Source organism: Salvelinus alpinus, chromosome 3 (genome assembly GCF_045679555.1).
Source record: "Salvelinus alpinus chromosome 3, SLU_Salpinus.1, whole genome shotgun sequence".
In the NCBI taxonomy this organism is placed as follows: Eukaryota; Metazoa; Chordata; class Actinopteri; order Salmoniformes; family Salmonidae; genus Salvelinus; species Salvelinus alpinus.
The window spans coordinates 21,933,821-21,948,594 of NC_092088.1; the positions used below are offsets into that span (position 1 = coordinate 21,933,821).

The 14,774-nt window shown below is 41.9% G+C and overlaps 1 protein-coding gene across 1 annotated transcript in view; it reads right to left on the minus strand.

The window, feature by feature from the left end:
* Positions 1-14,774, minus strand: part of kctd2 (potassium channel tetramerization domain containing 2) — a 15,172-nt gene continuing 398 nt past the window's right edge. Inside the window, exons 2-6 of the mRNA XM_071392041.1 lie at positions 14,425-14,533; positions 14,178-14,269; positions 13,798-13,893; positions 13,476-13,601; positions 1-4,187 (exon numbers count right to left, since the gene is read on the minus strand). Of these exons, the coding sequence (XP_071248142.1) occupies positions 4,158-4,187; positions 13,476-13,601; positions 13,798-13,893; positions 14,178-14,269; positions 14,425-14,533 (453 nt within the window). The 3' untranslated portion in view covers positions 1-4,157. The remainder of the gene's footprint in view (positions 4,188-13,475; positions 13,602-13,797; positions 13,894-14,177; positions 14,270-14,424; positions 14,534-14,774) is intronic.

Consider the following 14,774-nt stretch of genomic DNA (forward strand, 5'->3'; position numbering starts at 1 on the left):
TTTTGAAACACAGAGACACATTTTATAATTAAAAACCAGACTGGATTTTGTTAAAATTATTCAATTTAAAGAAACTGCATTGGTAGACAAAATTCCAAAATATAAAATAAATAAAAGGAAAATCAGATAAAATGTTGTTTCAGCTTCAAAATAGTTCTCCACAGTCTCCATTGACAATAGTCACATGACATGAATATTGTTGATAAATTAATACACTTAAAATAATTTAAGTTTTCAGTACATCTAAATGTGTGTACAAGCATGTATGTGTATAAACACATGCAAATGTTACAGAGTAACTATGGTAGAATGAGCCCGGATGAAAATGATCCTCTCTTCATTTTGCATGTGGACTTCTAGTTTGAGTCATTACTAAATCCAAGGTTGGGGTCTGCAGACTTGTTCAGTGTTCAATAGACAAAGAGTCTGTTAATTTAGTGAGGTTAACTTTAAAACTAGTTATTATTATTTTTAGCAACTGTTAAATTGACTTGACACAAAAACAACAGAAACAAAACATGATTAGAGAATACTTCTAGTTGCAGACTCACTGTTCCACACAAGAAATCTACACTTACTACAGCCATGCCTCCCTCTGCTCTCCAACCATGCACCATATACAGTTTGCACTAACACAGATGTCAGACAAATTCCAGTACACAACATCGTATTCTCTAGTACACTGCATGTGTTTTTGCAGATTTGTTAAAATTGCTCATATCTGAATAGTGCAGTGATAGGGGAAACAGTTTATTTTTTTGCAATGATCGTTTGTATCTAAGTACAAAGTTCAATTTCAAAATTGAATGAACCAATCTTCAAGTATAAAAGGAAACAAAGAAATGTCAAAAGGAGAAATTTGGGTTCACTGGAGTGAAAAATAAGTGCTTCAAAGTGAATGCATACATCAACAACAAAACAGTTCTGTCAGTGTAATTGTCATGAGATCAAAACAGACAGCATAAGCTGCCTTAAACATGCAATTCAAGAAAGAAAGCCAAATAAACATGTCTTGCCATTTTCCCAAAAGAAAAGTGCACTGCTGGCTTTTGGTTCGTTCCACGAAATGAGTGCCTTTTGAGTCCCTTTGATATTTTAAGTGAAATTGTGCACCAACCAATATTGAATTGTAAATGCCGGTTATAAAAATGAAAAAAATGAGGTGAAATCAAATGTTATTGTTTCACCAAGTTACACATCTCAAGAGGCACCGACTTGGTGGAAGGAACCTTTTACTGAGATAAAATCACAAATACAACCACTGTCTCCTGTTCTCTGCCTCTCAGCTGGTTGTGGGGTAAACTTACAAGGCCAACTGCACCTACAGTCCACACATTTATGACAGGAAAGAAAACAAAGGAATGCAGCGACAAACTAACAGGCAAAAGGTTCAAGAGCTAAGGTACAGGGATCAATAAGGGGGGGGGGGGGGGGCTTGGTTAAAAAGTATTGGCACAAAAGAAAAGGAGTTAAGCCTGATAATCTGCACTGTACGTAAACAAACAGGACCTAGTCATGACGGCAGAATAGACTCGGTCAAGGTCTATTCCAGGAGTTTTCCTCTCGCTGACTAATAACGGGAGATCGAACCAACAGAGGAACCACGCCACACGGGTGCCTCGTAGCTTTTCATTTCCAATGCGAGAGGAGCAACAACTGTGCACGAAAGACGTCTAAGGCACAACACTGGACACAGACAGACAAAGGGAAAGAGAACAACCCCCAGGGGCTTTGAAAAAGGCCCAAAGAGGAGAAAAGGAGCCTCTATCAGACAGTCAGTCATTCTTCCAGCAGCACAGTCTGTGCGCTACTGCAGTTTTGTCCCAGTTTAGTAGTAGAATTGCACAACATACACTCCAAGAGTAAAAACAAAAAGTCACAACAACAACAAAAAAGTCAGGGAGCATAACAACAGCACAGGTAATTATTTGGGGGTGTGGTTTTTAAGTTGAACGCATTCTTACACATGCTGGTATAACATAATTGCACCAAATATTCATTATACACAGGAAAAGGTGTACAGATTATGTGACGCCCGTGAAATAAAAAGGATGTGATATTGGTCACCTATGGGGTACTTATTTTAAGTACACAGTCAAATTGACAGAATGTAGTACAAATGGGGTAATACCAGGATTTACTCCTGGGACAATGATATGCGTATAAGAGAAGTATACTCCAGACAAGCTTGTACCCATCACTGTTGGTTGGCACAGAGAGATGTAACACTTTTCCTTATTTTCCCCCAACATTACAACTCAAGAAGCTGAAATGTCCCATCCATGAGGCAATTTCAATACCCAATGTTCCTGTGGGTATACCTACTCTATAACAATTCCAGAGTATGTATGTCAAATATTAATTTCAGCATACTCTAGAATTACTAAACAGTGCATACTGCAAAATGTAAAGCAAAGCTGTTACCTGAACATACGCCAAGGTGTGTAGCAGGCAAATGCACAGTGAGTGATAATTGGCATGAAAATGTAACAAGGCTAGGCAGATTACAGATGATCACAGGTCCAACAGGCACACTGTACTGGACACATGCCATCTCTTCATTTCAAATAAAAGCTTTTCAGTAACCCGTCTCTTATCTCTGATTACAATTTTAAGATATGCAAAGAGAACATAATAGAGCTGCGAGAAATAAGGATCGTTTGAAAGGGTTATAAGGAACAGAACATCTACTTAGAAGTTGTGTCATTGAAAAACTCTGGGTCGCTGATCATATCTTCAATCATTGACGTATAGCAGAGAGGCACTGCATACACAAACTTACACTTTTGTCATTGGGGGAAACACCAAGAGGAGTGATATGTCCTCCCCGAATGGAATAAAACTCACCATACTACACAAATATATGACAAAAATTAATAATTTGCATTCATTTCTTCCATATAATTTCATTATATATAGATGTATATTCCTCACATGCCTGACAATTGTGTACATGTGTGTGGTTTAGTCTTTTAAGTTGTGTGTTTTCCTTTGCACTGAAACATCCCTAGCACGGCTGCAAAAAAAAGATGTGCCCTCCTGGTGACAAAGGACTTTGACCAAAAAGAAAATAGATGCTCAGGGTGATGGATGCTCAGCACTCAGCAGTGAAAGTCACTGATGAACCACGGTGGGGTGGACCCTCTGTCAGACAAGGGTCTGTTCCTCCCCATTATCCTCTAGTTTTATTATGCAAGCGTTTCTGTGAGAGCAGGACTGACTGCACAAGATGACCAAAAGAGATACTGTAGAACAGGGGTATTCAAATCTTACCCTACAAGGTCCATACTACTGCTGGTTTTCTGTCCTACCTGATAATTAAAAATCGCACCCACCTCGTGTCCCAAGTTTAAATCTGTCTCTGATTAGAGGGGAAGAATGGGGGGGGGGAGCAGAGGAACTGGCTTTGAGGTCCAGATTTGAATTTGAGGGCTATAGAAGATTCTGATGGCTTCACTGTCCTTAGCCCAACCTCTCCGCCTTCAGCCTCCCAAGCGACTATGAACTGTCTTGGAGCTCCAGCTGTGGAGATAGAAGGACTAGGATTGGAGGTCAGAGGGTGGGCCAATTTGCTAACAGTATCATCTCACCCCATAGGTGGATATTCAGGGTTGTAGGTGGGGAAGGTCACAGTCAGTAGATTTTTTGTTTTCCTTTTTTTTGTCCTTTGAAAGTCCTGAGGAGATTATCACAGATTTCCGCCAAGTCGACATAGCCGGACAGACAAGGAAAGGGCTCCCCACTAACTGTGTGATCACCTGAATGAGGAAGGTGACAATGATTTAGCTCTGTGTGGAGGTACTATGGACAAGATGGGGATTATGATCAGGGGCAAAACCTGAATCTTCAAAAGCCAACTTATGACAACAGGTATTGCATTTAATAATACTCTATTGTCATCTCTTCAGAATCCCTCAAAATGTTCATGAATATAACTGAGAATAAGAAATGACAATGGGGTTATGTTGCAGCACTGTAGGGGAGGGGGATGGGAACCCCCCCACTGTGGAAAGGCACACCCAGAGGAGGGGGAGGTGAAAGGGGCGTGGGGTTGGAGGTGGAACAGGTGAAGGTTTGGACCATAGCTGAGATGGTGCAGGAGACATCAGGAAATGTCACATGAGCTGAGCAGGGTGAGCTCAGGCTTGGGAGTCTCATCACATCCGTGAACCTCTCTCCTGGAGGATCTGTAAGGAGAGAAAATGCATCTGTCTAGATCAGGGATCATCAACTAGATTCATCCGCGGGCTGATTCTTTCTTGAGAGGATGGTCAGGGGGCCAGGTCATGAATACAAATAAGTTGTTGACTGCAAATTGATCGCAAGAAGTCCAAACATATATAATATTTAAATAAAACAATCATTTCAAACCTTGCTTACATTTGTATATGATCATATATCTCTCTCTTGTGCTTGGGAATACTTTGGAACAGCTTTCCCAAATGATAATCACTTGGAGCTGAGTTGCTGGTGTTTTTACAGTATTTTATGTTCAACCATTCAACAACAACGTGTTTGATCTCTGAGAAATTAAGCTAATTGATTGCACCCAAATTGGCCATTTAAATTTTTAGGATTCATATAAAATTAAATATACTACCTAACATTCAATTTAAACCAAACTTTTTCCTACATTGAGATAGACATGAGGAATCCAAAGAAACGGTGTAAAGCCACCCACGGACCCCCCACACCTCACGCCAATCTGACCCCAACAATGGGTATACAGTATCAGTTTGACAAGTAGTATGGAGCTGCAGCCCTGAGTATTGTTTGTTCATCTTGTGTACTGTATTCTTAGTGAATATGGTGATATTTTTCTGAGAATATTAGTCATTAGTCAAATTAGTTCAATGAAGTTGTTGGGTTTATGCCCAATCCTACATCCTGATATGACCAGGTTCTGACCACTAGATGGTGTTGTTCCTCCTATTAGGTGATTTAAAAAAAAGAATCCCTCCCTCCCCATTGTTAAAGAGATAGTTCACCCAAATTACATATTGGTTCTTAGCCTGTAACAGTCTATGAACCAGGTATGAAAGCAACTCATGTTTTGGTTTTGTTTACCTAGAAAAAAAAGTTAGCATTTCAAACAGGGTAAAGGTAAACAAAAATCTAAATCAAACCAAAATGTATTGGTTGCGTACACAGTTTAGCAGGTGTTGTAGTGGGTGAAGCGAAATGCTTATATTACTATCTACTAACAATGCAGTAAAATGTCAAACAAGTACAAATAATAATAATTAATATATATACAAGTTTGGACACACCTACTCATTCTTTATTTTTACTATTTTCTACATTGTAGAATAAAACTATGAAATAACAGATATGGAATCATGTAGTAACCCAAAAAAGTATTAAACAAACCCAAAGATATTTTAGATTTGAGATTCCTCAAAGTAGCCACCCTTTGCCTTGATGACAGCTTTGCACACTCTTGTCATTCTCTCAACCAGCTTCATGAGGTAGTCACATGGAATGCTTTTCAATTAACAGGTGTGCCTTGGTAAAAGATAATTTGTGGAATATCTTTCCTTCTTAATGCGTTTGAGACAATCAGTTGTGTTGTGACAAGGTAGGGGTGGTATACAGAAGATACAGTGCCTTGCAAAAGTATTCATCCCCTTGGCGTTTTTCTTATTTTGTTGCATTACAACCTGTAATTTAAATGGATTTTTATTCGGATTTCATGTAATGGACATACACAAAATAGGCCAAATTGGTGAAGTGAAATGAAAAAAATTACTTGTTTTGAAACTGGCTCTCATGAGGACCGCCACAGCAAAGGAAGACCTAGAATTACCTCTTCTGCAGAGGATAAGTTAATTCATCCTGTACTCCCTGTTCACCCACGACTGCGTGGCCATGCACCCCTCCAACTCAATCATCAAGTTTGCAGACGACACAACAGTAGTGGGCTTGATTATCAACAACGACGAGACAGCCTACAGGGAGAAGGTGAGGGCACTCGGAATGTGGTGTCAGGAAAACAACCTCTCACTCAACGTCAACAAAACAAAGGAGATGATCATGGACTTCAGGAAACAGCAGAGGGAGCAACCCTCTATCCACTTCGAAGGGACAGCAGTGGAGAAGGTGGACAGCTTTAAGTTCCTCGGCGTACACATCACAGACAAAGTGAAATGGTCCACCCACACAGACAGTGTGGTGAAGAAGGCGCAACAGCGCCTCTTCAACCTCAGGAGGCTGAAGAAATTTGGCTTGTCACACAAAACCCTGACAAACTTTTACAGATGCACAATCGAGAGCATCCTGTCAGGCTGTATCACCGCCTGGTACGGCAACTGCACAGCCCACAACCGCAAGGCTCTCCAGAGGGTGGTGCGGTCTGCACAACGCACCACCGGGGGAAAACTACCTGCCCTCCATGACACCTACAACACCCGATGTCACAGGAAGGCCAAAAAGATCATCAAGGACATCAACCACCTGAGCCACTGCCTGTTCACACCACTACCATCCAGAAGGCAAGGTCAGTACAGGTGCATCAAAGCTGGGACCGAGAGACTGAAAAACAGCTTCTATCTCAAGGCCATCAGACTGCTAAACAGCATTCAATAACTCAGTGAGGCTGCAGCCTACATTTAAACCCAATCACTGGCCACTTTAATAAATGGGTCACAAGTCACTTTATACAATGCACTCTAAATAATGCCACTTTAATAATGTTTACATATGAGTAATGTAAGATATCACATGTACAGTGGGGAGAACAAGTATTTGATACACTGCCGATTTTGCCGATTTTCCTACTTACAAAGCATGTAGAGGTCTGTAATTTTTATCATAGGTACACTTCAACTGTGAGAGACGGAATCTAAAACAAAAATCCCAAAAATCACATTGTATGATTTTTAAGTAATTAATTAGCATTTTATTGCATGACATAAGTATTTGATACATCAGAAAAGCAGAACTTAATATTTGGTACAGAATCCTTTGTTTGCAATTACAGAGATCATACGTTTCCTGTAGTTCTTGACCAGGTTTGCACACACTGCAGCAGGGATTTTGGCCCACTCCTCCATACAGACCTTCTCCAGATCCTTCAGGTTTCGGGGCTGTCGCTGGGCAATACGGACTTTCAGCTCCCTCCAAAGATTTTCTATTGGGTTCAGGTCTGGAGACTGGCTAGGCCACTCCAGGACCTTGAGATACTTCTTACGGAGCCACTCCTTAGTTGCCCTGACTGTGTGTTTCGGGTCGTTGTCATGCTGGAAGACCCAGCCACGACCCATCATCAATGCTCTTACTGAGGGAAGGAGGTTGTTGGCTAAGATCTCGCAATACATGGCCCCATTCATCCTCCCCTCAATACGGTGCAGTCGTCCTGTCCCCTTTGCAGAAAAGCATCCCCAAAGAATGATGTTTCCACCTCCATGCTTCACGGTTGGGATGGTGTTCTTGGGGTTGTACTCATCCTTCTTCTTCCTCCAAACACGGCGAGTGGAGTTTAGACCAAAAAGCTCTATTTTTGAATCATCAGACCACATGACCTTCTCCCATTCCTCCTCTGGATCATCCAGATGGTCATTGGCAAACTTCAGACGGGCCTGGACATGCGCCTGCTTGAGCAGGGGGACCTTGTGTGCGCTGCAGGATTTTAATCCATGACGGCGTAGTGTGTTACTAATGGTTTTCTTTGAGACTGTGGTCCCAGCTCTCTTCAGGTCATTGACCAGGTCCTGCCGTGTAGTTCTGGGCTGATCCCTCACCTTCCTCATGATCATTGATGCCCCACGAGGTGAGATCTTGCATGGAGCCCCAGACCGAGGGTGATTGACCATCATCTTGAACTTCTTCTATTTTCTTCTATTTTCTAATAATTGCGCCAACAGTTGTTGCCTTCTCACCAAGCTGCTTGCCTATTGTCCTGTAGCCCATCCCAGCCTTGTGCAGGTCTACAATTTTATCCCTGATGTCCTTACACAGCTCTCTGGTCTTGGCCATTGTGGAGAGGTTGGAGTCTGTTTGATTGAGTGTGTGGACAGGTGTCTTTTATACAGGTAACGAGTTCAAACAGGTGCAGTTAATACAGGTAATGAGTGGAGAACAGGAGGGCTTCTTAAAGAAAAACTAACAGGTCTGTGAGAGCCGGAATTCTTACTGGTTGGTAGGTGATCAAATACTTATGTCATGCAATAAAATGCAAATGAATTACTTAAAAATCATACAATGTGATTTTCTGGATTTTTGTTTTAGATTCCGTCTCTCACAGTTGAAGTGTACCTATGATAAAAATGACAGACCTCTACATGCTTTGTAAGTAGGAAAACCTGCAAAATCGGCAGTGTATCAAATACTTGTTCTCCCCACTGTATATACTGTATTTTATACCATCTATTGCACCATATACTTACATGTACATATTCTCATTCACCCCTTTAGATTTGTGTGTATTAGGTAGTTGTTGGGGAATTGTTAGATTACTTGTTAGATATTACTGTTAGATATTATTGTTAGATATTACTGCACTGTCGGAACTAGAAGCACAAGCATTTCGCTACACTGGCATTAACGTCTGCATGTGACAAATAAAATTTGATTCGATTTTCAGAGTTACCAGCCTCAGAAATTTCAGCCTAAATAAATGCTTCAAGTAACAGACACATCTCAGCATCAACTGTTCAGGGGAGACTGCGTGAAACAGGCCTTTATGGTCGAATTGCTGCATAGAAACCACTAAAGGACACCAATAAGAAGAGACTTGCTTGGGCCAAGAAACACAAGCAATGGACATTAGACCAGTGGAAATCTGTCCTTTGGTCTGATGAGTCCAAATTTGAGATTTTTGGTTCCAACCAGTAGGTGAACGGATTATCTCCGCATGTGTGGTTCCAACCGTGAAGCATGGATAAGGTGGTGTGATGGTGTGGGGGTGCTTTGCTGGTGACACTGTCAGTGATTTATTTAGAATTCAAGGCACACTTAACCAGCATGGCTACCACAACAGGACAGTGACCCAACACACCTCCAGGCTGTTTAAGGGCTATTTGACCAAGAAGGAGAGTGATGGAGTGGTGCATCAGATGACCTGGCCTCCACAAATCACCCGACCTCAACACAATTGAGATAGTTTGGGATGAGTTGGACCACAGAGTGAAGGAAAAGCAGCCAACAAGTGCTCAACATATATGGGAACTCCTTCAAGACTGTTGGAAAAGCATTCCTTTTGAAGCTGGTGGAGAGACTGCCAAGAGTGTGCAAAGCTGTCATCAAGGCAAAAGGTGGCTACTTTGAAGAATCTCAAATATAAAATTGATTTTGATTTGTTTAACACTTGTTTGGTTACTACAGGATTCCAAATGTGTTATTTCATAGTTGTGATGTCTTCACTATTATTCTACAATGTAGAAAATAGTAAAAATAAAGAAAAACCCTTGAATGAGTAGGTGTGTCCAAATGTTTGACTGGTACTGTACATTGAAGTATTATCTGCAGTTGTGTCACTATGACCGTGAACACACCCTGAAAGCACTGAATGGGCTGAAGCAGAATCTGTGTGTTTAAATACCTCATGAATGCTTGTATTACCGAATGGAAACTACAAGTGTAATGGCTGTGCTCAATGCAATGGCACTTACAAATGTAGATCCTTCAAACAGGGAAACAGATCCTAATCAAAAGATGTTATCAGGTGCTCCACTAGTGAAGACATAGTTTTGATGTCTTCATTATTATTCTACACTGTAGAAAATAGTAAAAATTAAGAAAAAGTCTTGAATGAGTAGGTGTGTTGAAACTTTTGACTGGTTCTGTATATATACACAAAGGTATGTGGACATCCCTTCAAATTCGGCTATTTCGGCTATTTCATCCACACCCGTTGCTGACAGGTGTATAAAATCGAGCACACAACCATGCAATCTCGATAGACAAACATTGGCAGTAAAATGGCCTTACTGAAGAGCTCAGTGACGTTCAATGTGGCACCGTCATAGGATGCCACCTTTCCAATACATCAGTTCATGAAATTTCTGCCCAGCTAGAGTTGCCCCGGTCAATTGTAAGTGCTGTTATTGTGAAGTGGAAATGTCTAGGGGCAACAACGGCTCAGCCGTGAAGTGGTAGGCCAACAAGCTCACAGAATGGGACCGCCGAGTGCTGAAGCAAGTGGCGCGTAAAAATCATCTGTCCTCGGTTGCAACACTCACTACCGAGTTCCAAACTGCAACGTCTGCACAATAACTGTTCGTCTGGAGCTTCATGAAATGGGTTTCCATGGCCGAGCAGCCGCACACAATCCTAAGTTCACCATGCGCAATACCAAGCGACAGCTGGAGTGGTGTAAAACTCGCCGCAATTAGACTCTGGAGCAGTGGAAATTAATTCTCTGGAGTGATGAATCACGCTTCACCATCTGGCAGTCTGACAGACAAATCTGGGTTTGGCGGATGCCAGGAGAACGCTACCTGCCTGAATGCATAGTGCCAACTGTAAAGTTTGGTGGAGGAGGAATAATGGTCTGGGGTTGTTTTTCATGGTTCGGGCTAGGCTTCTTGGTTCCAATGAAGGGAAATCTCAATTCTACACATACAATGACATTCTAGACGATTGTTTATTTAAAAAAAACTTTTACCCCTTTTTCTCCCCAATTTTGTGGTATCCAATTGGTAGTTACAGTCTTGTCTTGTCGCTGCAACTCCCGTACGGACTTGGGAGATGCGAAGGTCGAGAGCCGTGTGTCCTCTGAAACACAACCCAGCCAAGCCGCACTGCTTCTTGACACAATGCCCGCTTAACCAAGAAGCCAGCCGCACCAATGTGTCGGAGGAAACACCGTACACCTGGCGACTGTGTCAGCATGCACTGCGCCCGGCCCGCCACAGGAGTCTCTGGAGCGCGATGGGACAAGAACATCCCTGCTGGCCAAACCCTCCCCTAATCCGGACGACGCTGGGCCAATTGTGCACCCCCCCATGGGTCTCTTGGTCGCAGCCAGCTGCGACAGAGCCTGGACTTGAACCAGGATCTCTAGTGGCACAGCTAGCACTGCGATGCTGTGCCTTAGACCACTGCGTCACTCGGGAGCCCCATGCTAGACGATTCTGTGCTTCCAACTTTGTGGCAATAGTTTGGGGAAGGCCCTTTCCTGTTTCAGCATGACAATGCCCCCGTGCACAAAGCGAGGTCCATACAGAAATGAATTGTCGAGATCGGTGTGTTAGAACTTGACTGGCCTGCAGAGCCCTGACCTCAACCCCATCGAACACCTTTGGGATGAATTGGAACACAGACAGGCCTAATCCCCCAACATCAGTGCCCGACCTCACTAATGCTCATGGCTGAATGGAAGCAAGTCCCTGCAGCAATGTTCCAACATCTATTGGAAAGCCTTCCCAGAAGAGTAGAGGCTGTTATAGCAGCAAAAGGGGGACCAACTCCATATTAATGCCCATGAAATTGGAATGAAAATTATGTGGACAAGCAGGTGTCCACATACTTTTGGTCATGTAGTGTATATATAAAATATATAACAAATCAAGAACGGCGGGACAAATTCAATTAACAACCCAAATAGCATTGTAATAGTAATCAAAATGCAATCTATACATATGTATACCGGGAGAATTTACACAAGATATACTAAGAATGATATGCATTGCAGTAGATATATTAGAGTGAGCTATCTCATGAATCCAGTATATAAACATGCAGGGTGTATAAACAGTGTAAATAAAATACAATTTACAGTAGTAGAAATATTAGAATGAGCTATATTGGGGATACAGTATTTAAATACACAGTGTTGTTGGGTTCTGAGAATATGAAATATACTTATTCATGTCACTGAAGGAGAGAGGGTAATGTATAACGTTTACATTATGTCAGGATATGTTATTGTTAGCCATCAGGCATCCTATGGGAAGGATCCTCTGGGAGGAGAAGAGATACAGTCTGGTACCAGTCACCATAACAGCCGTGAGTTGGGGAGGAGTGAGCACTTTGGGATAGAGGTCAGGTCAGATGAAGTGAGGAAGAACAGATATCACTAAGGTTCTGTCTAGCAACAGAAATGCATTGGCTGTTCAGATGTGTAGGAGGAGACTCAGCATAGGAGAAAGTGTTAAATATCAGTGCTTGTGTGAATATGTCATTGTCTAATGCAGCTGTATTGATCCTCTGGGAAGAATAAACTTGGTTTGAGCTTTCATAGTGTCCGGTGAGTTTTTACTCTGAAAATTAGAACCTAACAGTGTGAAACAGGAAGAGTCTAGTGGTTCAATGTCTCTATAACATGTGACAGCAGCATTGGCTCTATGTGTGTCTGTGTGTGTCTGTGTGTGTGAGTATGTGTGATAGCTTATGTGTGTCTATTGTGTGAGTGAGTGTGAATCACCTGCAAACCAAAGCATAGGTTGCTGTCATACCTGATCCATAGACTGCTTACAGGGTAAGAAAACCAATTAGTAATTTTATCATTTGGGTGAACTATCCCTTTAACAATAACCTAATATCAGGAACAGCACCATCTAGTGTTCAGAAACTCCTAATATCATGATGTAGGATGGGACATAAACAACTTAAATTACATATTGCTCTGAACAGGGGAAAGAAACATCAACAAATTCACTGAAAATACATTATATAGGATGAAGAAACAATACTCCGAGCCGCAGCTTCATACTACTTGTCAAACAGAGAACTGATACTGTAGTATATCCTTGTTGGGGTGGGATTGGCGTGGGATGTGGGTGGTCTGTGGATGGCTTATGACAACTTGTTGGATTCCTCTAGTCTTACTCGTTGTTAGAAAAAAGTTTGGTCCGAATTAGATATTAGGTACTATCATTAATTGAATATTATATCAATCTTATCAATTAAAAATGGCCAATTTGGGTGCAATTCCTCCGATATCAAATTATATTTCAACAAAATAATGTTTCTGCAATGCTCATCTTATCTGTTTCTAATTACAGAAACGATTTCAGAACAATCTCTGAGATGATGGGTGTCGTGGCTTGCTGAAATGACATTGAACGACCCTACACAGATTTTTCCGTCACTGATTATTCGGAAAAATCCAGATTTCGCAGGTGTTTGCATTTTTCGAATTTTAGGAAGGGGAGGGGACATTTGGCCCATAGACTTGCCCACAACTTGCAGAGAGAGGGGGATGCAGCTACTGCTCTGCTCCTCTTTCTAGTATCTTTTTCAAACTCGATTGAGCATCTGATGTAATTACGCAATATTTTAGCTCTGGGTTTCCAAGATTAGACACCGGCTGATTTCATGACCTTATTCAGTGCCTATCATTCCCATTCATTTAGTGTTGAATAAAACAGTGAAGCTTAATCTACACAACCGATGACGTGGGACGAGGCCTCATCTATACATTAAACCATTTTTGAAGTCTGAAAATGCCTGACAAACTTTGATGTTACACGTGAGAATTTCCTGACTTTATGCCTAACACATGACTCACAGACACTCTCAGAAGCTGATCTCACCTTGGCCTTCTCAGTGGGCTCGATGACAATGCCGTTAGTGGAGTTGTTGAGCTCCCGGGAAACCACACACAGGAATTCAGCCTGGTCCTCGTTGCCATAGTTATAGGACGAGCCGATGCTTATGAGCTGTGAGGGGAGATGGGAAAGGGTGAGCGAGATTGTAAATTACCTTAAAAGTCAACTTCACATGAAATTTTAGGCATATTTTGAAATTTCACAAGAACATTTTAAGGCACTGGAAAAAGGTATGGACATGACCACATTTACCACCAATGACCTATGGATTTAAAGACAAGTGTGACATGAGGACTACTAGGCCCACCTGCTCAAACTTCCAGCCATCTGACATGGTGGACACCATCTGGGTGAGCTCCTCCTCCTGGCACTGCAGCACCCGGTACACATGTTTCACTGGGCCCTGAGAGAAAAACAGATACTACAATAGAAGCCCCATGTTTCCACACAGTGACATGTGTCTACCAGAGCACATTAGGGTTAATTGGCGGGTAGGTGTTTTGCTTTGGAACAGTGAGTGGTGTGTGTGCGTGTGCCAGTATACACACAAACACAGACTTGTAAACACATTCATCCTCTGAAATGTTAGTGTTTGGTTTAGCATGTGTTATTTCACAGCCTCAATGCCATCATCCATCCCAGACTAAGGCCTTTTCCATTCATCCTCTCTGCGTTTCCCTGGCATACCTGAGATGTCCTGTTCTCGTTGTCCCGTATCCTCTCTTTTATCAGCCTCACCAATGACGCAATATTGTAGAACTCCGCCTCCTCAAGGACACCTGAGACAGCCAACCAATAGTTTAGTCGCATGACACTAATAAGGAAAGGGCCTGTATCACACATCTGCAGAATCCCATTGCTTCTAAATAAAAGCATGGTGTGTGATAGGGATTGTATTTGACAATTTGGGGAACTATTATTTGGACAGTCTTACCTTCTTCTGCTAGGTTCTTGTCCATGATCAGTTTCCCATGCCGCAGGTAATTCAGAATGGGGCCAAAGTATGTGGGATCTCTGTCAATCAGGTAAGCACCTGTCTCATCCTAAAATATTTATTAAAAAGTTTGAAAAAAAGCCCATTGCATGCCTGCCATTTTAGTGTCAGAAATGTTTTTCTGGTGCTTCTTCACATGCAGATCAAATCCTGCATTACTGTCAAATGGCTGAGCAGTAGACTTTGATATGCGTTAAAAAAAAAATACATTTTAGCTGAAGGTGTTTGGGTGTAATCTCATGCATGATCATCAGTGGCAATGCATTATGAATGCTACATTGATGCACCTT